Below are 24,594 nucleotides of genomic sequence, written 5' to 3' on the forward strand. Positions count from 1 at the left end.
GAGCCAGACCTGTTTAAAGTATTCCAGGTGGGGTCTCACCAGGGCCCTGTTTAATTCCGGTAAAACAGGAACTCGGTAAGACTGTTTTAACTCTTGTATGCAAAGTTCAAAGTAAATTTATTATAAAAGTACATATACTTGTACATATACATGTACATATACAAGTACTAATTTCTGGGAGCAATTTGAAAGGCATAGGATATATACATCCCAAAGACGAAGACGTATTCTAAAGGCAGGGTGACAGAACAGTGGCTGTCGAGAAGTCAAAGCCAACATAACAACCAAAGAGAAGGCATATGATAGAGTAAAAATTAGTGGGAAGTTAGAGGATTGCGAAGCATTTAGAAACCAACAAAGTGGGTTTAAACTGATTTGGCAGAGGGGTGGGAACTGGAGTGATAGTGCGGAAGATGAGGTAGTTGGTTTACAAACAGAGGCAATGTATAGTGAGATTCCCAGCAAGGAGAGGTTGATAACAGGGCAAAATTGCAGACAACAGGATGAGTTGTAACGTAAAAGGTGGACAAAAATCGAAAAAGGTGAATACAGGACTGAAGGTGTTGTATCTGAATTTGCGCAGTTTATGGAATAAGATTGTTCAACTTGTAGCACAGTTGCAGACTGGCGGGAATGATATTGTAAGCATCACTGAATCATGGATGAAAGAGTAAACTTGGGAGCTTAATGTCCAAGGATATACATTGTATTGAAAAGATCGGCAGAAGGCAGAGGGGGTGGTGTGGCTTTGTTGGTAAAAAATGAAATTAAACCATTTAGAAAGAGGGGACATAGGGTCGGAAGGTATTGAATCGTTATGGATAGAGCCAAAGAACTGCAAGGGAAAAAACCCAGATGGGAGTTATATACAGACTCCCAAACAGTGGTAAGGATGCGGACTACAAGTTACAACAGGAGATGGAAAAATGCATGCTAAAGAGCAATGTTCGATAAGGTGCCACACAAGAGACTTATAAATGCATGGAGTCGGAGGAAGTGTATTGGCATGGATAGTGGATTGGTTAACCAATAGAAGGCAGAGAGTTGGTATAAATGGGTGTTTCTCCGGTTGGCAGTCAGTGGTGAGTGGGGTGCCGCAGGGGTCGGTGCTGGGCCCGCAGCTGTTTACCATTTACATTGATGATTTGGAAGAGGGGAATGAGTGTAGCGTAGCAAAATTTGCTGATAACGCTAAACTGAGTGGAAAAGCAAATTGTACAGAGGATGTGGAGAGTCTGCAGAGGGATATAGATAGGTTAAGTGAGTGGGCCAAGGTCTGGCAGATGGGATACAATGTTGGTAAATGTGAGATCATCTACTTTGGAAGGAATAATAGAAGAGCAGGTTATTATTTAACTGGTGAAAGATTGCAGCATGCTGTTGTGCAGAGGGACTTGGGAGTGCTTGTTCATGAATCGCATAAAGTTGGCTTGCAGGTACAAGTTATTAAGAAGGCAAATGGAATGTTGGCCTTCATTGCTAGAGGGATTGAATTCAAGAGCAGGGAGGTCATGCTGCAACTATACAGGGTACTGGTGAGGCCGCACCTGGAGTACTGTGGGCAGTTCTGTTCTCCATACTTGAGGAAGGATATACTGGCTTTGGAGGCAGTGCAGAGGAGGTTTACCAGGTTCATTCCAGGGACGAAGGGGTTAACCTATGAGGAGAGATTGAGTTGCCTGGGACTATACTCTCTGGAATTCAGAAGAATAAGAGGGGATCTTATAGAAACATACAAAATTTTGAAAGGGATAAATAAGATAGAAGTAGGAAAGTTGTTTTCATTGGTAGGTGAGACTAGAACTAGGGGACATTGCCTCAAGATTGAGGGGAGAAGATTTAGGATGGAGATGAGGAGAAACTGTTTTTCCCAGAGAGTGCTGAGTCTGTGGAATTCCTTGCCCAGGGAAGCAGTTGAGGCTTCCTTACTAAATATATTTAATAAACAGTTAGATAGGTTTTTACATAGTAGGGGAATTAAGGGTTATGGGAAAAAGGGAGGTAGCTAGAGCTGAGTTTATGGACAGATCAGCCATGATCTTACTGAATGGCGGGGCAGGCTCAATGGGCCGGATGACCTACTCCTGCCTCTATTTCTTATGTTCTTATGTTCTGATGTTCTGAAAAGTCATGGGGGATTTCAACATAGAGGTGGATTTGGGAAAGTCAGATTGGTGCGGAACTCCAAGAAGGGGAATTTCTAGAATGCCTACGAGATGGCTTTTTAGAGCAGTTCATGGTTGAGCCAACAGGAGATCAGCTACATACATCAAAGTTGCTGGTGAACGCAGCAGGCCAAGCAGCATCTATAGGAAGAGGCGCAGTCGACGTTTCAGGCCGAGACCCTTCGTCAGGACTAACTGAAGGAAGAGTGAGTAAGGGATTTGAAAGCTGGAGGGGGAGGGGGAGATGCAAAATGATAGGAGAAGACAGGAGGGGCAGGGATAGAGCCGAGAGCTGGACAGGTGATAGGCAAAAGGGGATACGAGAGGATCATGGGACAGGAGGCCTAGGGAGAAAGACGGGGGGGGGCGTGACCCAGAGGATGGGCAAGAGGTATATTCAGAGGGACAGAGGGAGAAAAAGGAGAGTGAGAGAAAGAATGTGTGCATAAAAATGAGTAACAGCTGCGGTACGAGGGGGAGGTGGGGCCTAGCGGAAGTTAGAGAAGTCAATGTTCATGCCATCAGGTTGGAGGCTACCCAGACGGAATATAAGGTGTTGTTCCTCCAACCTGAGTGTGGCTTCATCTTTACAGTAGAGGAGGCCGTGGATAGACATGTCAGAATGGGAATGGGATGTGGAATTAAAATGTGTGGCCACTGGGAGATCCTGCTTTCTCTGGCGGACAGAGCGTAGATGTTCAGCAAAGCGGTCTCCCAGTCTGCGTCGGGTCTCACCAATATATAAAAGGCCACATCGGGAGCACCGGACGCAGTATATCACCCCAGTCGACACACAGGTGAAGTGATGCCTCACCTGGAAGGACTGTTTGGGGCCCTGAATGGTGGTAAGGGAGGAAGTGTAAGGGCATGTGTAGCACTTGTTCCGCTTACACGGATAAGTGCCAGGAGGGAGATCAGTGGGGAGGGATGGGGGGGACGAATGGACAAGGGAGTTGTGTAGGGAGCGATCCCTGCGGAATGCAGAGAGAGGGGGGGAGGGAAAGATGTGCTTAGTGGTGGGATCCCGTTGGAGGTGGCGGAAGTTACGGAGAATAATATGTTGGACCCGGAGGCTGGTGGGGTGGTAGGTGAGGACCAGGGGAACCCTATTCCTAGTGGGGTGGTGGGAGGATGGAGTGAGAGCAGATGTACGTGAAATGGAGGAGATGCGTTTAAGAGCAGAGTTGATAGTGGAGGAAGGGAAGCCCCTTTCTTTAAAAAATGAAGACATCTCCCTCGTCCTAGAATGAAAAGCCTCATCCTGAGAGCAGATGCGGCGGAGACGGAGGAATTGCGAGAAGGGGATGGCGTTTTTGCAAGAGACAGGGTGAGAAGAGGAATAGTCCAGATAGCTGTGAGAGTCAGTAGGCTTATAGTAGATATCAGTGGATAAGCTGTCTCCAGAGACAGAGACAGAAAGATCTAGAAAGGGGAGGGAGGTGTCGGAAATAGACCAGGTAAACTTGAGGGCAGGGTGAAAGTTGGAGGCAAAGTTAATAAAGTCAACGAGTTCTGCATGCGTGCAGGAAGCAGCGCCAATGCAGTTGTCGATATAGCGAAGGAAAAGTGGGGGACAGATACCAGAATAGGCACGGAACATAGATTGTTCCACAAACCCAACAAAAAGGCAGGCATAGCTAGGACCCATACGGGTGCCCATAGCTACACCTTTAGTTTGGAGGAAATGGGAGGAGCAAAAGGAGAAATTATTAAGAGTAAGGACTAATTCCGCTAGACGGAGCAGAGTGGTGGTAGAGGGGAACTGATTAGGTCTGGAATCCAAAAAGAAGCGTAGAGCTTTGAGACCTTCCTGATGGGGGATGGAAGTATATAAGGACTGGACATCCATGGTGAAAATAAAGCGGTGGGGGCCAGGGAACTTAAAATCATCGAAAAGTTTAAGAGCGTGAGAAGTGTCACGAACATAGGTCGGAAGGGATTGAACAAGGGGTGATAAAACAGTGTCGAGGTATGCAGAAACGAGTTCGGTGGGGCAGGAGCAAGCTGAGACAATAGGTCGGCCAGGACAGGCAGGTTTGTGGATCTTGGGTAGGAGGTAGAAACGGGAAGTGCGGGGTGTGGGAACTATAAGGTTGGTAGCAGTGGATGGGAGATCCCCTGAGCGGATAAAGTCGTTGATAGTGTGGGAGACAATGGCCTGGGTCTCCTTAGTGGGGTCACGATCGAGGGGTAAATAAGAGGAGGTATCCGCGAGTTGTCGCTGTGCCTCGGCAAGGTAGAGGTCAGTACGCCAGACTACAACAGCACCCCCTTTATCAGCGGGTTTAATAATAAGGTTAGGATTAGTGCGGAGGGAGTGGAGAGCAGAGCGTTCCGAAGGAGTGAGGTTGGAATGGGGATAAGGTGCGGTGAAGTCGAGACGGTTGATGTCCCGTCGGCAGTTGGCAATAAAGAGATCCAGAGCAGGCAGAAGACCAGAGCGGGGTGTCCATGAAGAAGAGGAGGGTTGAAGACGGGAGAAGGGGTCATCGGTGGGGGTGGAAGAGTCCTTGCTGAAGAAGTAGGCTCGGAGACGGAGACGGCGGAAGAAAAGTTCCGCATCGTGACGAACACGGAACTCGCTGAGGTGTGGGCGAAGGGGGACAAACGTGAGGCCCTTACTGAGAACAGAGCGTTCTGCCTCCGACAGTTGAAGGTTGGAGGGGATGGTAAAGACCCGGCACGGATGAGAGCTGGGATCAGAGGGGGGAGGGGGGAAGCTGGGTGTGTTAGTGGAGAGGGGAGGGTTGGGGTGAGAGGAAGATGGAGCCTCTGAGGGCCCAGGAGTTGACGGTGGGATCTGAGGAAGACGGGGCTGCGGAGTGGTGGTGGGGGAAGGGGAGACGGGAGTCACAACAGCAGCACATGAAGACCCGGCCTGGAGTTCAAGGTTGGAGTCGCAGTTGGTGGTTGCGTAATCATTTCGAATGAGATCAGCTATACTGGATTGGGTGTTGTGCTATGAACCAGAATTGATTAGAGATTTTATGGTAAAAGAACCCCAAGGGGAAAGTGATCATATTATGATCGAACCAGAACAAACAAGCGAAAATCTGCAGATGCTGAAAATCCAAGCAACATACATGCAGTTGCAGGTTGCTAGAACTATGGGACATAGCTTCAAGATTCAGAGGAGTAGATTTAGCACGGAGATGAGGAGGAATTGATTTTCCCAGAGAGTGGTGAATCTAGAAACATGGAAAACCTACAGCATAATCCAGGCCCTTTGGCCCACAAAGCTGTGCCAAACATGTCCTTACCTGAGAAATTACCTAGGGTTCCCATAGCCCTCTATTTTTCTGAGCACCATGTACCTGTCCAGGAGTCTCTTAAAAGACCCTATGGTATCCGCCTCCACCACCATTGCTGGCAGCCCATTCCACGCACTCAGCACTCCCTGTGTGAAAAAAAACCTAACCCTGCCATCTCCTCTGTACCTACTTCAAGCACCTTAAAACTGTGCCCTCTCGTGCTAGCCTTTCCAGCCCTGTGAAAAAGCCTCTGACTATCCTCACCATTAATGTCTCTCATCATTTTATACACCTCTGTCAGGTCACCTCTCATCCTCCGTTGCTCCAAGGAAAAAAGGCCGAGTTCACTCAATCTATTCTCATAAGGCATGCTCCCTAATCCAGGCAACATTCTTGTAAATCTCCTCTGCACCCTTTCTATAGTTTCCACATCCTTCCTGTAGTGAGGTGACCAGAGCTGAGCACAGTACTCCAAGTGGGGTCTGACCAGGGTCCTATTTAGCGGTAACACTACTTCTTGGCTCCTAAACTCAATCCCACTATTGATGAAGTCTAATGCACTGTATATTGTCTTAACCACAGAGTCAACCTGCGCAGCAGCTTTGAGTATCCTATCGACTTGAACCCCAAGATCCCTCTGATCCTCCACACTGCCAAGAGTTTTACCATTAATAGTATGTTCTGCCATCATATTTGACCTACCAGAATGAACCACCTCACACTTATCTGGGTTGAACTCCATCTGCCACTTCTCAGCCCAGTTTTGCATCCTATCAATGTCCCACTGTAACCTCTGACAGCCCTTCACACTATCCACAACACCCCCAACCTTTGTGTCATCAGCAAATCTATTAACCCATCCCTCCACTTCTTCATCTAGGTCATTTATAAAAACCATGAAGAGCAGGGGTTCCAGAACAGACCCCTGAGGCACACCACTGGTGACCGACCTCCGTGCAGAATATGACCCGTCTGCAACCACTGTTTGCCTTCTGCGGGCAAACCAGTTCTGTATCCACAAAGCAATGTCCCTTTGGATCCCATACCTCCTTACTTTCTCAATAAACCTTGCATGGGGTACCTTATCAAATGCCTTGCTGAAATCCAGATACAAGAATATGTGGAATTCTCTGCCCAATGAAGCAGTGGAGGCTGCTTCAGTAATTATATGTAAGACAAGGCTGGATTATTTTTTTCATTGTAGGGGAATGAAAGGTTATGGGGAAAAGGCAGGTAGGTGGAGATGAGTCCTTGGCCAGGTCAGCCATGGTCTCATTGAATGGTAGAGCAGGCTTGATGGGCCAGATGGTCTACGCCTGCTTCTATTTCTTATGTCTTTGTGTTCTTATTGAGAAGGTGAGATCAGACGAAGAGTCCTTGAAAGTGAGTTGGGATTCACCAATTTTTAGCCTTAAAGGCTAATGCTGGACCCTTTTTAGCTTAATGAAAGTTCTTCAAGTATTAATGAAGATCTATTCTTGAAGTGTTGTCATGGAACTGCTTCAAATATCCCTAAGTTGTGCGAACAATCCAGTGATGAGTTGAGTGAAGTTATTGTCTCTGTTTCAAGAACCTGATGTTTGAGTGGTAATAGATGTTTCTGAACTTGGTGGTGTGGGTCTTGAGGGTCCTGTACTTCCTAACTAATTGCATCGTGTAGGGAGCATGGCACGGATAGTAGGGCCTCCTTGATGAAGGATGATGCTTTCCTGTTACAGCGCTCCATGTGGATGTACTCAGTGGTGTACTCAGAGTTTTTTCTGTGATGGGCTGGGCTGTATCCGTTATTTTTTGTGGATGAAATCACCGGAGAGACGGAGTTACTGGCAGATACAAAGCTGCTTCTTTATCCGACACAACAAGCTGCAGCAGGCATCATACGGACGGAGACACTTTCGGTAGAAAGGTCTGCTAGCCCAATGTGGGCTCGATATTTATATGCTAAACACAAAGGGCAATCTCTATTTACAAAGTTATAGACAATGCATAGACAATGCTTCCTTTTGAAGCTACATACAAAACATCACACCTGACTTCATCCTTTCCTTCTGACGCCCGTATGTCTGGGTTGGTACTCACAGCCTTTAGGAGTACAAGTTAAATCCACAATCCATTTATTTGGTATTTGGCTTGCTAACATAGAGGACAATTTATATTTATAAAGTATAGATAAGGCTGTCTTCGAAACTACCTGTAAACTTCACACTTCCATCCGCAGCATCTGGGCTGGTATTCTGGTATTCGCAGCTTTTAGGAAATGCATTGTTATGAACACAATGCACAGTACTTTGTCAGACAAAAGACTGGTGGCCAAAGTCATTTAAGTGTAAATGAATCATCTACCCAAAAACTCACTCTAACACACACAGTCAACCTGCGTAGCAGCTTTGAGTGTCCTATGGAGTTTCCCAAAATCACTCTGATCCTCCACACTGCCAAGAGTCTTACCATTAATACTATATTCTGCCATCATATTTGACCTACCAAAATGAACCATCTCACATTTATCTGGGTTGAACTCCATCTGCCACTTCTCAGACCAGTTTTGCATCCTATCGATGTCCCGCTGTAACCTCTGACAGCCCTCCACACTATCCGCAACACCCCCAACCATTCTGTCATCAGCAAATTTACTAACCCCTCCCTCCACTTCCTCATCCAGGTCATTGATAAAAATCACGAAGAGAAGGGATCCCAGAACAGATCTCTGAGGCATACCACTGGTCACCGGCCTCCACGCAGAATATGACCTGTCTACAACCACTCTTTGCCTTCTTTGGCAATCCATTTCTGGATCTACAAAGCAAGGTCCCCTTGGATTCCATGCCTCCTTACTTTCTCAATAAGCCTTGCATGGGGTACCTTATCAAATGCCTTGCTGAAATCCATATACACTACATCTACTGCTCTTCCTTCATCAACATATTTAGACGCAGCCTCAAAAAATTCAGTCAGGCTCGTAAGGCACAATCTGCCCTTGACAAAGTCATGCTGACTATTCCTAATCATATTATGCCTCTCCAAATGTTCATAAATCCTGCTTCTCAAGATCTTCTCCATCAACTTACCAACCACTGAGGTAAGACTCACTGGTCTATAGTTTCCTGGGCTATCTCTACTCCCTTTCTTGAATAAGGGAACAACATCTGCAACCCTCCAATCTCCTGGAACCTCTCCCGTTCCCATTGATGATGCAAAGATCATTGCCAGAGGCTCAGCAATCTCCTCTCTCACCTCCCACTATAGCTTGCGATACATCTCGTCCGGTCCCAGTGACTTATCCAATTTGATGCTTTCAAAAGTTCCTACACATCCTCTTTCTTGATGCTCAAGCTTTTCAGTCTGCTGTAAATCATCCCGACAACTGCCAAGGTCCTTTTCCATAGTGAATACTGAATAGTAAATACAGCTGGTTTAGAGAGCAGAGCAGCGGACACCCCTGCTGAAATCCGGAGGAAAACACACAGAGGATGCAGAGGGGATCACAAAGTCGAGGAAAGAGGACTGGGTCGAGACAACACAGACTCATGGAGAAGAGGAGTTCGGTGGGTAATACCGTTCCGGCTGACCGGAAGTGCACTGAGAGCGGTAAGCGTAAAGGAGTTGGGTGCTTACTGATCTGGTTAACAACAGATGGTGCAATCCGGGTCATATTACAATCGAGGAACATGTTTGTAGACCGGACATTGAACTTTTTACTGTTGGACTTCGGCCACATTCCACCGAGGTACAACACTTGGCGGCACGGGAGGTCGTTCCTGCCTGTGGCCATCGAACGTGCAGCTCCTCCCATGGAGGGTCAGGCACCCTGAGCCAATAGACTGGTCCTGGACTTATTTTCCATCTGGCATAGTTTGCATTTTGTTGTTTGATTGTTTGTTGTTTTTGTATTGCTATATTTACGCTCTATTCTTGGTTGGTGCGGCTGTAACGAAACCAAATTTCCCTTGGGATTAATAAAGTATATCTATCTATCTATCTGTTAAGTACCACCACTATCTCCTCCAGTACTATACACATTTTTCCATTGTCACACTCGATTGGTCCTAATCTCTCATGTCTTATCTTCTTGCTCTTCACATACTTGTAGAATGTCTTGGGGTTTTCCTTAATCCTGTCTGCCAAGCCCTCCTCATGGCCCCTTCTGGCTCTCCTAATTTCATTCTTAAACTCCTTCCTGCGAGCCGTATAATCTTGTAGATCTCTATCATCACCTAAGCTTTTCTTTCCTTCTTGACTAGGTTTACAACAGCCTTTGTACACCACGGATCCTGTACCCTACCATCCTTTCCCTGTCTCATTGGAACATACCTATGCAGAACTCCATGTAAATATCCCCTGAACGTTTGCCACATTTCTTCCGTACCTTTCCCTGAGAACATCTGTTCCCAATTTATGCTTCCAAGTTCCTGCCTGATAGTATCATATTTCCCCTTACTCCAATTAAACGCTTTCCTAACTTGTCTGGTCCTATCCCTCTCCAATGTTATGGTAAAGGAGATAGAATTGTGATCACTATCTCCAAAATGCTCTCCCACTGAGAGATCTGACACCTGACCAGGTTCATTTCCCAATACCTAATCAAGTACAACCTCTCCTTTTTTAGGCTTATCTACATGTTGTGTCAGCAAACCTTCCTCAACACATCTAACAAACTCCACCCCATCTAAACCTCTTGCTCTAGGGAGATGCCAATTAACATTTGGGAAATTAAAATCTCCCACCACAATAACCCTGTTATTATGGCATCTTTCCAGAATCTGTCTCCCTATCTGCTCCTCGATGTCCCTGTTACTATTGGGTGGTCTATAAAAAACACCCAGGCGAATTATTAACCCCTTTCTGTTCCTAACTTCCACCCACAGAGACTCAGTAGACAATCCATCCTCCCTCCCTATCCTTCTGAAACATCTAAAGCCTGGCACTCTAAGTAGCCATTGCTGCCCCTGAGCTATCCAAGTCTCTGTAATGGCCCCAGTATCATAGCTCCAAGTACTGATCCACACTCTAAGCTCAGCCACTTTGTTCATAATACTCCTTGCATTAAAATAGACACATCTCAAACCATCAGTCTGAGCGTATCCCTTCTCTATCACCTGCCTGTCCTCCCTCACACACTGTCTCCAAGCTTTCTCTATTTGTGAGCCAACCGTTCCCTCCACTGTCTCTTCAGTTCGGTTCCCACCCCGCAACAATTCTAGTTTAAACTCTCTCCAATAGCCTTCACAAGCCTCCCCACCAGGATATTGGTCCCCCTGGGATTCAAGTGCAACCCGTTCTTTTTGTACAGGTCACACCTGCCCAAAAGAGGTCCCAATGATCCAGAAATCTGAATCCCTGCCCCCAGCTCCAAAATCTCAGCCAGACATTTATCCTCCATCTCACTCTATCCCTATACTCACTGTCATGTGGCACACAGTAATCCTGAGATCACTACCTTTGTGGTCCTGCTTCTCCACTTCCTTCCTAACTCCCTGTAGTCTCTTTTTAGGACCTCCTCCCTTTTCTTTCCCATGTTGTTGGTACCAATGTGTACCACAACATCTGGCTGTTCACCTTCCCACTTCAGGATATCGTGGACCTAATCAGAAACATCCTGGACCCTGGCAGCTGAGAGGCAAACTACCGTCCATGTTTCTTTACTGCGTCCACAGAATCGTCTCTCTGACCCCCTAATTATAGAATTCCCTATCACTATTGCCATCCTCTTCCTTTCCCTACCCTTCTGAGCCACAGGGCCGGACTCTGTGCCAGAGGCACGGCCAGTGTTGCTTCCCCTTCCCCCAGCCGTACTCAAACAGGAGTACTTATTGTTAAGGGGGACAGCCAAAGGGGTACTCTCTAGTATCTGGTTCTTGCCCTTCCCTCTCCTGACTGTTAGTCACTTATCTGTCTCCCGAGGCCCCGGAGTGACTACCTGCCTGTAGCTCCTCTCTATCACCTTTTCACTTTCCCTGTCCAGACGAAGGTCATCGAACTGCATCTCCGGTTCCCTAACCCGGTCCATAGGGAGCTGCAGCTTGATGTAGGTGGTGCAGATGTAGCTGTCCGTGAGGCTGGGAGTCTCCCATATATCCCACATCTGACACCCAGTACAGAACACCGGCCTCACAGGCATACTTCCTGTTTCTATTCATCACATGTAACTCGCCTTTCCTCGATCCGTTATCGCCGAAGTCCCGATGAGCCAAAGCCCTTCTACTCTGACCCCCTCTACTCAGTTACCCACTCTCTAAATTTGTCTTCCTTTTAAATTCTTCGCGTCGGTCTAACTCGCAAACATCCACACGCCTGTGCAGTCGTACCTCAGTTGGCTTTCATCTTGTCGGCTTGGGCCATATCCCTTTTTGCAACCACTGACCAAACGGTATCTCTACAAGGGTCATCTCACTGAGCAGCGTCCACTTACCCTGGGCTCAACTCAGGCAACTGCTTTGTCTTCAGAGTGGTCAGGTTGCTTGTGAAATGGCCCAGCCAGAAACTCCCAAATGATCCACCGTTCAATTGTGCCCTTGCCTTGCCTCTGATTTCCCCGTGATGGAAAACTGGCACATGGCTTTAACTCCAGGGGCAGGAACGCTCTCCCACTCCCTGCCCCTGGTCTGCCCGACTCCCCGGCCGGTACTGCAGGCTGAGATCATGAGCAGCCAAAAACCACCGATGGCCTGTGGCATCCAATTGAATGGATTGTTGTCTGTCTTGACCTCGAATTTGGCACCATGTAGATAGTCCCTTAGCTTATCCACCACAGCCTAATTCAATGCCAGGAACTCCAGTAGGTGCGTGGGTTAGTTTCGCTCAGTGTGTCACAATGGGGGGCATTGGGAGCAAGGGTGGACCCAAATGCAAGACGCATCTTGTGGGGTTAACTTACTTGAGTTTATTGCTCGATACAAGGAGAGCAAAGCAGAAGCAGGAATAGCGAACCGGACAAGGACTCAGGCCCTGGACTAGGCTGGGACAAGGGTCTGGGCTAGGATTCGGAATGACGGACCTCCAGGGCCAGGACTTGACTTGGTACTTGGATGCCGCCGGAGCCAGGACGTGGTACTTAGAGCCGCCGGGTAGTGGCGCGCTCTACACTCGGCCCGGGAACAGTAGACAGTGGCTCTTGATTCCCTCCGGCAGGTTAACTGACGGACCCGCCTCGGCGAGGAAAGTTTACAGGCTCACTTTGGTGAGGTAACTTGATATGGTTGCTCCGGTGAGGAAAGGCGACTTACTGGCACTCGCTTCGGGGGGAGACTAGGCTCGATCCGGCCAGATGACATTGGCTCGCAGTACCTTTGGTGACTTTGCAAACGCTCTCGCTCTGAACGGCAGAAAGCCAGAGACTATAAACTACTGGTTCAGCCGAGAGTAAATAGCCTCCAATCACCAAGCCTGAGGGACACAGGAAAACAGGGAACCAAAGGGAAACAGGGAGTAAATGGTCCGGATCATAACATAAACAAAGTAAATTTAAAGGGACCCCGATCCGGACCATGACACAGAGGGTGACAGACTCCAGCTGACAAACGTGACACCTCTCAACCCTTGCCCTGATCTTGATACAGAACACCCCCAAAGTCTTCTCTGCTAGTATTTGTATGCAATACATATGGCAATCGGGTGGTCTGCAAAAACCAACAAAGGTGCTTTCTTCAGCAGCTCCTTCAGCAACTGAAAGGCTTCTTCACATTTTGCACCCCATCTTGCTCCAAAAGGCCCCAAAGGCTCTTTACTATCTTCTCCATTAGTCCTCCTCCCTTTCTTCCCCAAGGGAGGGTAACCGCACAGAAACTGGTTCAAAGGATGACTCAATTTAGAGCACTCCTTCACAAACCTCCGATAGTACCCACAGAATCTAAGGAACAAGTGTAAGGCGCTCACATTTTGGGGCCTTGGCCATGTTGTCACCGCCTCGATCTTTGCCGGATCTGTAGCTACTCCATTCCATGAGACTATGTTCTCAACATAGCTGACAGATGTCTAGCAGAATTGATACTTGTCCAGGGAAAGTTTTAATCCTTCAGTAGCCTCGCTTCATATTCCTCCAGGGTGGACCTGAACACTATAAGGTCATCCAGCTACACCAGCTCTTCAAGCAAGTTTATATCCTGCACAGTCAGTTTTCTCCAAGGCACACTGAAAAGTAGCCAGGGCTCCTGATGTACCCAGGAGCTTCCTTCCAAACTGGAAGAATCCAAGTAGACATATAAATGCCATCTTCTCCTTGTCAGCCTCACTCATGGGTATCTGATATAGCCACTGCTCATCCACCAAGAGGGCCACAGGCATTCCAGGAAATTTTCCGTCACAATAGCTACTTCCCCAGGCCGTAACACGAGTGGTTTGGGCTGAGTATACCACACAGTCCCTTGGTTAGAACCATAGAACCATACAACACTACAGCACAGAAAACAGGCCATTTGGCCCTTTTAGTCTGTGCCAAAACTTTATTCCGCTAGTCCTATTGACCTGCACCCAGTCCATAACCCTCCAGACCTCTCCCATCCATGTATCTATCCAATTTATACTTAAGAGTGAGCCCGCATTTACCACGTCAGATGGCAGCTCGTTCCACACTCCCACCACTCTCTGAGTGGAGAAGTTCCCCCTAATGTTCCCCCTAAACCTTTCCCCTTTCACCCTAAAACCGTGTCCTCTCATATTTATCTCTCCTAATCTAAGTGGAAAGAGCCTACTCGCATTTACTCTGTCTATACCCCTCATAATTTTGTAAACCTCTATTAAATCCCCCCTCATTCTTCTACGCTCCAAGGAATAAAGTCCTAACCTGTTCAATCTTTCCCTGTAACTCAAAGCTGAAGACCCGGCAACATCCTAGTAAATCTTCTCTGCACTCTTTCAATCTGACTGATACCCTTCCTATAGTTAGGTGACCAGAACTGCACACAGTACTCCAAATTTGGCCTCACCAATGTCTTATACAACCTCACCATAACATCCCAACTCCTATACTGAATACTTTGATTTATGAATGCCAGGATGCCAAAAGCATTCTTTACAACCCTGTCTACCTGTGACGCCACTTTCAGGGAATTATATATCTGAACTCCCAGATCCCTTTGTTCCTCCGCACTCCTCAGTGCCCTACCATTTACTGTGTATGCCCTACCTTATTTGTCCTTCCAAAATGCAACACCTCACACTTCTCTGCATTAAATTCCATCTGCCATTTTCTGGCCCATTTTTCCAGTTTGTGCAGATTCCTCTGTAAACTTAGAAAGCCTTTTTTCGCTGTCCACAACGCCTCCAATCTTAGTTTATGCTCATCATCCAGTCTAATACGGCCACGCACTTCCCCAAAAGCAGCTCTGAATACAGGGTGAATGGACAATATTTTCAGAAAGCTCTCTCCAACTTTCTCCTCTCAGACTCCCACTAGCCTCTTAATAATAGGAGTATTTGTTCCCAGAAGATTTGAAGCTTCGCCCTTCTCGACAGGGTCCGGGCAAATCTAATGATTCAAGGATCTCAGCTACTTCAACATCTACCTCCAAACCTCGTTATAAGCTGCATTGGGTTTCCGTCACGCCAAAAACGTTTTCTAGCACTTGCATGTAGCCCACGAAAGTAGCCAATGGATTCTGGGTCTTTAAGGAACTCACTACTTCAGCAGCCAGATCTCTCTTGACTCTCTACCATTCCGCTGTCTTTTCACATTATCAGGGCACTGTCTTTCATCCAGCATCCGAGAGGTCTGCTCTGCCCAAGTCTGACTCCTCCTCCCCCTCGGGGTGGGCTTCATTCCCAACCATGTTCTCAGTCCACAATAACTGGGACTCTCTGCCGGTGCACTTGGCCATCTACTCGCCAGGGATGTAAGGGGCAATACCCAATCAGAATTCTCACCCCTCGCTGGAAGACACGTTAGACTTTCCAGATCAGACCACTCCTTGCCCTCGCTCCGCAGAAATGAGAGCAACTTGTTTTTAAAGTCTCAACCACCAGCTACAGCAAACTCTGGTTGCAATTTGGCACACTCGCCTACACGACACTCAGCTCTGACTCCCCTTCTCCCAGTGCCCCCGTAGTACCAGGCAGATCCACTGTCATTACATCAGCTCTGGTCTCAGCTAAAACAAAGTCTTTGCCTGCCATTCTGTCAAACCTTTGCTCCTTGATTATAACTGTTCCTAATGCTTTAATGGTACTTAAAGTTCTCACCAAAAATTCATCTGGGCTACAAATATCCACTCCACTCAAGATACAAATGGGATTACAGGCAATCCCGTTGATCCACACCACCGTTCCACCTCTGATGCATCCATAACCACTTACCTTAATCACTTTACTGGACAATAGTTTAATACAGGCTTAAACACACAAACCACTTGATAAGTGCTCAGGGCAAACACACAGCATCCAACGAAATCAATCCGGGAAGATAACCCCACATTGAAACCCCCTTCTCCTTGGGCATCCCAGGAAATGAGTTGTTAGCCTCACTGACAGTCCCCCAACTTGGTGCTGAAAGACCCACTGTTCTTGGACAGCATACGTCTAGGGAATACACACTCCAGTCCCGCGAAATCGTAAGAATGGGATTTCCGGAGGAAATAGCATTCCTCCTACCCAAGCCCCAGTATGTGTGAATACTGTGTGAATACTATTTCCGGAGGAAATAGCAGAGGTACTTAATGAATACTTTACTTCAGTATTCACTATGGAAAAGGATCTTGGTGATTGTAGTGCTGACTTGCAGCAGACTGAAAAGCTTGAGAATGTAGATATTAAGGAAAAGGATGTGCTGGAGCTTTTGTAAAGCATCAAGTTGGATAAGTCGCCGGGACCGGATGAGATGTACCCAGGCTACTGTGGGAGGCGAGGGAGGAGATTGCTGAGCCTCTGGCGGTGATCTTTGCATCACCAATGATGATGGAGATGGAGAGATTCCGGAGGATTGAAGGGTTGCGGATGTTGTTCCTTTATTCAGCAAAGCGAGTGGAGATAGCCCAGGAAATTATAGACCAGTGAGTCTTACCTCAGTGGTTGGTAAGTTGATGGAGAAGATCCTGAGAGGCAGGAATTATGAACCTTTGGAGAGGCATAATATGATTGGGAATAGTCAGCATGGCTTTGTCAAGGGCAGGTCGTGCCTTACGAGCCTGATTGAATTTTTTGAGGATGTGACTAAACACATTGATGAAGGAAGAGCAGTAGATGTAGTGTATATGGATTTCAGAAAGGCACTTTATAAGGTATCCCATGCAAGGCTTATTGAGAAAGTAAGGAGGCATGGAATCCAAGGGGACATTGCTTTGTGGATTCAGAACCGGCTTGCCCACAGAAGGCAAAGAATGGTTGTAGATGGGTCATATTCTGCATGGAGATTGGTTACCAGTGGTGTGCCTCAGGGATCTGTTCTGGGACCCTTACTCTTTGAGATTTTTATAAATGACCTGGATGAAGTTTGCTGATGACCCAAAGGTTGGAGGTGTTGTGGATAGTGTGGAGGGCTGTTAGACGTTATAGCAGGACATTGATAGGATGCAAAACTGGGCTGAGAAGTGGCAGATGGAGTTCAACCCAGATAAGTGTGAGGTGGTTCATTTTGGTAGGTCAAATATGATGGCAGAATATAATATTAATGGTAAGACTCTCGGCAGTGTGGAGCATCAGAGGAATCTTGGTATCCGAGCCCATAGGATGCTCAAAGCAGCTGTGCAGGTTGACTCTGTGGTTAAGAAGGCATACGATGTATTGGCCTTCATCAATCATGGAATTGAATTTAGGAGCTGAGAGGTAGTGTTGCAGCTATATCGGACCCTGGTCAGACCCCACTTGGAGTACTGTGCTCAGTTCTGGTTGCCTCACTACAGGAAGGACGTGGAAACCATAGAAAGCGTGCAGAGGAGATTTACAAGGATGTTGCCTGGATTGGGGAGCATGCCTTATGAGAATAGGTTGAGTGAACTCAGCCTTTTCTCCTTGGAGCGACGGAGGATGAGAGGTGACCTGATAGAGGTGTATAAGATGATGAGAGGCATTGATCGTGGATAGTCAGAGGCTTTTTCCCAGGGCGCATTCAACAAAGCTGTGCCATCACATCCTGTTTAAATCAGGTGAATCAAAGCCTGGCCAATCTGATTTGCTGGTCTGATCGGGTAATGCTAGAAGGTGTGAATCTAGATGAAAAAGAAATGATGAATGCAATGATTAAGGGAGTGCTTGATGGAGTGAAGGTATGTAAAATGAAAATAAATGGAGAATTGGGGGTAGAAGTCTGCCATTTTCTGAATCTTCATTCTATCAAAGTTCTCCAAAATATTCCTACACTTGTTCCATATATGATTGCTTTCAGTGGCCTTTGGAGAAATACCTGATTTGATAGGCAGTCCCTAAAGCAGCAATGTTGAGAATTTATTGTATGAATTATGAGTGGAAACACTATCCATAGGTAGGGTTGCCAACTTTCTCGCTCCCAAATAAGGGACAAAAGTAGCAGTCAAATACGGGACACTTGTGTTTACCCCGAGAAAGACTACCATGACTATGAAGCCTTGCACGGGCACCTGTGTACGCATGTGTGTACGTGCTGATTTTTTTTCTACAAATCGTTTTTGGCGATTCTGTTCAGTGAAACTACACTGTACATATATTACTTCTACTTTATACTGGCTGTGTATTGTAAGATTATTAAAGGATTGGACACGCTAGAGGCAGGAAACATGTTCCCGATGTTGGGGGAGTCTAGAGCTAGAGGCCACAATTTGAGAATAAGGGGTAGGCTAGTTAGAACGGAGTTGAGGAAAAGAGTTGTGGATCTGTGGAATGCTCTGCCCCAGAAGGCAGTGAAGGCCAAATCTCTGGATGCTTTCAAGAAAGATTTAGATAGAGCTCTTAAAGATAGCGGAGTCAAGGGATATGGGGAGAAGGCAGGAACAGGGTACTGATTGTGGATGATCAGCCATGATCACAGTGAATGGCGGTGCTGGCTCGAAGGGCTGATTGGCCTACTCCTGCACCTATTGTCTATTGGTTGAAATGGTTGCTACAAGAGGATACAGGTTTAAGGTGCTGGGGAGTAGGTACAGAGGAGATGTCAGGGTTGAGTTTTTTACTTAGAGAGTGGTGAGTGTGTGGAATGGGCTGCCGGCAACGGTGGTGGAGGTGGATACAATAGGGTCTTTTAAGAGTCTTTTAGATAGGTACATGGAGCTTAGAAAAATAGAGGCCTATAGGTAAGCCTAGTAATTTCTAAGGTAAGTACATGTTTGGCACAACTTTGTGGGCCGAAGGGCCTGTATAGTGCTGTGGGTTTTCTATGTTTCTATGATTTGTGGCCCTGTTATAACTCGCTGTCAGGAAATAATAGACCAGTTACAAAATACACGTGGACTAAGATGTTAACTGTCCTGTGCTATCACCGGGACAGTTAACCACATACTGCATATAATTAAAAGAAGTATATTTAAGAATATTAACTTAACTAAAGGGTTAGTAAAGAAAAGAAAAAACAAAAAAGGCCCGGATTAATTAAACAGTCAAATATGCACAGGTTGGAGCTCAGCTCTTCATTGCTTCTCAGTAGACTCCCGCACCTTGCTCCATCAAATCACGGCCGCCACCGGATCAAATCCTATCACCAGTTCTCTGCAGTGTATTCTATCTTCATCTCCCATCAAACAAAGACCCTGGCTCACACCAGTGTCAGGCACAAAAATCCCTGCTCCTCCAGCCTTCTCTCCTGATTGGATGGCTCACATTCCTCAGCCCTGTTATCTCTAACAATAACCCAAACACTGCTTCTACAGAAGGACCATTACATGAACTACCCTACAACATTAGCAGTGAAACCTTTCCCAGGGCTTTACATAGAGAAGTACTTGGAGAGGAGTTTTAGAGGTCTGTGGGCCAAACTCACTGGGCAAATATGGATGCTGTCTAAGTTGCATGCCATCTTGGACAATGTCTCCCATCCACTACATAATGTACTGGTTGGGCACAGGAGTACATTCAGTCAGAGACTCATTCCTCCGAGATGCAGCACAGAGCGTCATAGGAAGTCATTCCTGCCTGTGGCCATCAAACTTTACAACTCCTCCCTTGGAGGGTCAGACACCCTGAGCCGATAGGCTGGTCCTGGACTTATGTCCTGGCATAATTTACATATTACTATTTAGCTATTTATGGTTTTATTACTATTTATTATTTATGCTGCAACTGTAACAAAAACCAATTTCCCCCGGGATCAATAAAGTATGACTATGACTATGACTGTATGCTGTGCTGAGGGGTCTATTTCCATGCTGTATGCTTCTGTGATTCTTATGAACAGAGGATCAAGCCCTTTTACTCAAATATAATCACGCTTAATACAAGGGGGGAAATCCCAAACTTGAGAATCTGGATTTCCATGTGACTCTGTTGTGCCCTGTCATGATTTTATAGGCTGTCAGTATAAAACACTCCGGTAGACTATTTCAGATCTGAAATGTTAACTATTGTATGTTTCACAATCCACAGATGCTGCCTGTCCCCTGAGTTTTTTCAGTTTTTATGATTTTATTATAAAATGATCACTTGTCAATTAACCTTTCATTGATTGTAAAAATTATACATTTTTGAGAACATAGAACATTACAGCATAGTACAGGCCATTCAGCCCATGATGTTGTGCTGACCTTTTAACCTGTTCTAAGATTAGTCTAACCCTTCACACTTTTCCAGACAGAACTCCACCTGCTACTTCTCTGCTCAACTCTGCATACTGTCAATGTCCTGTTGTAACCTACAACAATCTTAATGTTATCTGCATACTTACTAACCCATCCTTCCACTTCCTCACTGAAGTCACTGATACATAGCACAAAGAGCAGGAATAAAGTTAGGAGTATAAAATGTAAACATAATTAGAACATAGTACATAGAAATCTGTAGCACATTACAGGCCCTTTGGTCCACAATGTTGTACTGACCATGTAACCTACTCTAGAAACAGTCTAGAATTTCCCTACCATATTGCCCACTACTTTTCTGAGCTCTATGTACCTGTCTAAGAGTCTCTTAAAAGACCCTATTGGCTCTGCATTTACCACCATGGCTGGCAGTGCATTCCATGCACCCGCTACTCTGTGTGACAAACTTACCCCTGATATCCGCCTTGTATCTTCTTCCAAGCACCTTAAAACTGTGACCCCTTGTCTTAGCCATTTCAGCCCTGGGAAAAAGCCTCTGACTATTCACACGATCAATGCCTCTCATCATCTTATACATCTCTATCAGCTCATCTCTCATCCTCCATCGCTCCAAGGAGAAAAGGCTAAGTTTACTCAACCTATTCTCATTAGGCATGCTCTCCAATCCAGGTAACATCCTTGTAAATCTCCTCTGCACTCTCCCTACAGTATCCATATCCTTCCTGTAGTGCGGTGACCAGAACTGAACACAGTACTCCAAGTGGGGTCTGACCAGGGTCCTATATAGCTGTAACATTACCTCATGGCTCTTGAACTCAATCCCACGGTTGATGAAGGCCAATACACCATACGCCTTCTTAACAACACTGTTAACCTGCGCAGCAGCTTTGAATGTCCTGTGGACATTGACTCCAAGATCCCTCTGATCCTCCACACTGCAAAGAGTCTTACCATTAATACTATATTCTGTCTTCAAATTGAGCCTTCCGAAATGAACCACTTCACACTCATCTGGGTTGAACTCCATCTGCCACTTCTCAGCCTCAGCCCAGTTTTGCATCCTATCGATGTCCTGCTGAAACCTCTGACAACCCACCAGACTATCCACAACACCCCAACTTTTGTGTCATCAGCAAACTTATTAACAGACCCATCTACTTCTTTATCCAGGTCACTTATAAAAATCACAAAGCGGGGGAGGGGTCCCAGAACAGGTCCCTGAGGCACACCACTTGTCACCGACCTCAATGCAGAATATGACCCATCTACAACCACTCTTTGCTTTCTGTGGGCAAGCCAGTTCTGGATCCACAAAGCAATGTCCCCTTGGATCCCATGTCTCCTTACTTTCTCAATATGCCTTGCATGGGGCGCCTTAAAAAATGCCTTACTGAAATCCATATACACTACATCCACTGCTCTACCTTTATCAATGTGTTTTGTTAAATCCTCAAAAAATTGTATTACTGAGTTGAAAATGACAAATCAGCTGAGTTCTCTGCTTTTTGCCATTTCCCTCTTTCACCATCTGGGTCATTGCTACCATCAGAGGGAAGGACAGGAGCCTGAGGAGAGACAGAGGGAGCCGTTTCCCCTCTGCCGTCAGATTTAGGAACTGACCATAATCACACCAACACTGCTATTTCTTGTAATAACTTTAGTAATTCTTTTTAGGTATTGCACTGTATTGCTGTTACAAAACAAATAATTTCTTGACATATGTCAGAGGTAATTAATCTGATTCTGCTTTTTTGTCACTAATATATTTTCTCTTGATTTTTGCAGGGAGGTGTTACAAATTGATCAATTCTTACAAGAGACAGCAGCACGAGAAGCAAATGCAAAAGTCCGTCTGCAGCAGTTCATTGAGGAGCTTTTGGACAGAGCAGACCGAGCCGAGAAGCAGCTAATGGTCATCAGTAGTTGTGGTACGACACCAAATGGCAGCCTAGGAAGATGTAGTAACCCAGGTGCAAAAGGAATTAGAAAACAACAGGTATTTGCATTTTGTGTAGCAAGCAATGTAAAATCAAATAAGGAATATAGCTGTCCGAAAGTGCAATAGATTTTCTCAACTTAGGACCTAAAGTGGTGCTCCATTATACAAGTAGAGCAGTGAAAATAAAATATAACTCTACCACAAAAAAGGAACTGTAACTTAAGAATAATAGAAACAGTCAGCCTTCTTCTGCTAAACAGTATGGCTGATCTTTAATTGAGATCTGTACTTCTGCTCTTTAACCTATCCTAAGATCAGTCTAACCATTCCTTTACATATAGCCCTTCATTTTCTTCAATCCCCGTGGTGTCTGAGTCTCTTAAGTGCCCCTATTGTGTCTGCCTCTACCAGCAACCCTGGCAGCATATGCCATTAAATTAAATTAACTTAAACAAAACATCTATGTCCTGATATTCCCCCGCCCCCATGCTTCCCTCACATCACCTTAAAATTGTGCCCTACCCTGAGGAAAATGTCTCCAGCTGTCCACTCGATCTATGGCTGTTATCCTCTTATACGCCTCCATTAAGTCACTTTAAATCCGCCCTCACTCCAAAGAGAAAAGCACTAACTCACTCAGTCAATCCTCATAAGACATGCTCTCTGATCCAGGCAGCATCCTACTAAATCTCCTCCCTACCCTTTGTAAAGCTTCCAAATCCTTCCTATAGTAAGGTAAACAGAACTCAAAACAATACTCCAAGTGTCTAACCAGGTTTTGTAGAGTTGTAACATTACCTTGCAGCTCATAACCTCAATTCTATTTTCAAATTCAAATGAATTCATTTATCACGTGTACATCGAAACAAACAGCAAAATGACAACCAACATAACGTAAGGATGGGGGCAGCCTGCGAGTGTCACTGCACATTCCTCCACTAGTGCAGCATGCCCACAAAGATCAGCAGGACAAAACAGGCACAACCACAACAGAACACCGGCAAATAAACAACAGTAAAACCAGCACCTTCCTCCTTCCGATCCACCCATTCACTCAGACCGTCTGCTTTCTTCTCTCCCACCCAACAGCTCACACAGACCATCTCTAACCCTCCCTCCCATCCACCCCCTCACTCAAATCATCTCTAAACGTCCCTCACATCCACCCCCTCACTCAAATCATCTCTAACCCTCCCTCCCATCCACTCACTCACACAGATCATCTCTAACCCTCCCTCCCATCCACCCAGTCACTCACACAGATCATCTCCAACCCTCCCTCCCATCCACCCCCTCACACAGATCATCTCTAACCCTCCCTCCCATCCAGCTCCACACTCACACAAATCATCTCTAACCCTCCCTCCCATCCACTCACTCACACAGACCATCTCTAACCCTCCCTCCCATCCACTCACTCACACAGATCATCTCGAACCCTCCCTCCCATCCACCCCCTCACTCAAATCATCTCTAAACGTCCCTCACATCCACCTCCTCACTCAAATCATCTCTAACCCTCCCTCCCGTCCACTCACTCACACAGACCATCTCTAACCCTCCCTCCTATCCACCCCCTCATTCAAATCATCTCTAAACGTCCCTCACATCCACCCCCTCACTCAAATCATCTCTAACCCTCCCTCCCATCCACTCATTCACACACACAGATCATCTCTAACCCTCCCTCCCATCCATTCACTCACACAGATCATCTCTAACCCTCCCTCCCATCCACTCACTCACACAGATCATCTCTAACCCTCCCTCCCATCCACCCCCACACTCACACAAATCATCTCTAACCCTCCCTCCCATCCACTCACTCACACAGACCATCTCTAACCCTCCCTCCCATCCACTCACTCACACAGATCATCTTCAACCCTCCCTCCCATCCACCCCCTCACTCAAATCATCTCTAAACCTCCCTCACATCCACCCCCTCACTCAAATCATCTCTAACCCTCCCTCCCATCCACTCACTCACACAGACCATCTCTAACCCTCCCTCCCATCCACTCAGTCACACAGATCATCTCGAACCCTCCCTCCCATCCACCCCCTCACTCAAATCATCTCTAAACGTCCCTCACATCCACCTCCTCACTCAAATCATCTCTAACCCTCCTTCCCATCCACTCACTCACACAGACCATCTCGAACCCTCCCTCCCATCCACCCCCTCATTCAAATCATCTCTAAACGTCCCTCACATCCACCCCCTCACTCAAATCCTCTAACCCTCCCTCCCATCCACTCACTCACACAGATCATCTCTAACCCTCCCTCCCATCCATTCACTCACATAGACCATCTCTAACCCTCCCTCCCTTCCACTCACCCCCTCACACAGATCATATCTAACCCTACCTCACAGAGATCATCTCTAACCCTCCCTCCCATCCACTCACTCACACAGATCATCTCTAACCCCACCTCCCATCCACCCCCTCACTCACACAGATCATCTCTAACCCTCCATCCCATCCACTCACTCACACAGATCATCTCTAACCCTCCCTCCCATCCACCCCCACACTCACAGAAATCATCTGTAACCCTCCCTCCCATCCACCCCCTCACTCAAA

The 24,594-nt window shown here is 46.5% G+C and overlaps 1 protein-coding gene across 1 annotated transcript in view; it reads left to right on the plus strand.

Annotated features, from left to right (window-relative positions):
* The window catches only part of fbxo41 (F-box protein 41), a 281,022-nt gene that overhangs the window by 101,591 nt on the left and 154,837 nt on the right, over nucleotides 1–24,594 (plus strand). The window contains exon 3 of the mRNA XM_063047244.1: nucleotides 21,850–22,060. Within this exon, the coding sequence (XP_062903314.1) occupies nucleotides 21,850–22,060 (211 nt within the window). The remainder of the gene's footprint in view (nucleotides 1–21,849; nucleotides 22,061–24,594) is intronic.

This window comes from Mobula hypostoma, chromosome 4 (assembly GCF_963921235.1).
Source record: "Mobula hypostoma chromosome 4, sMobHyp1.1, whole genome shotgun sequence".
NCBI lineage: Eukaryota > Metazoa > Chordata > Chondrichthyes > Myliobatiformes > Myliobatidae > Mobula > Mobula hypostoma.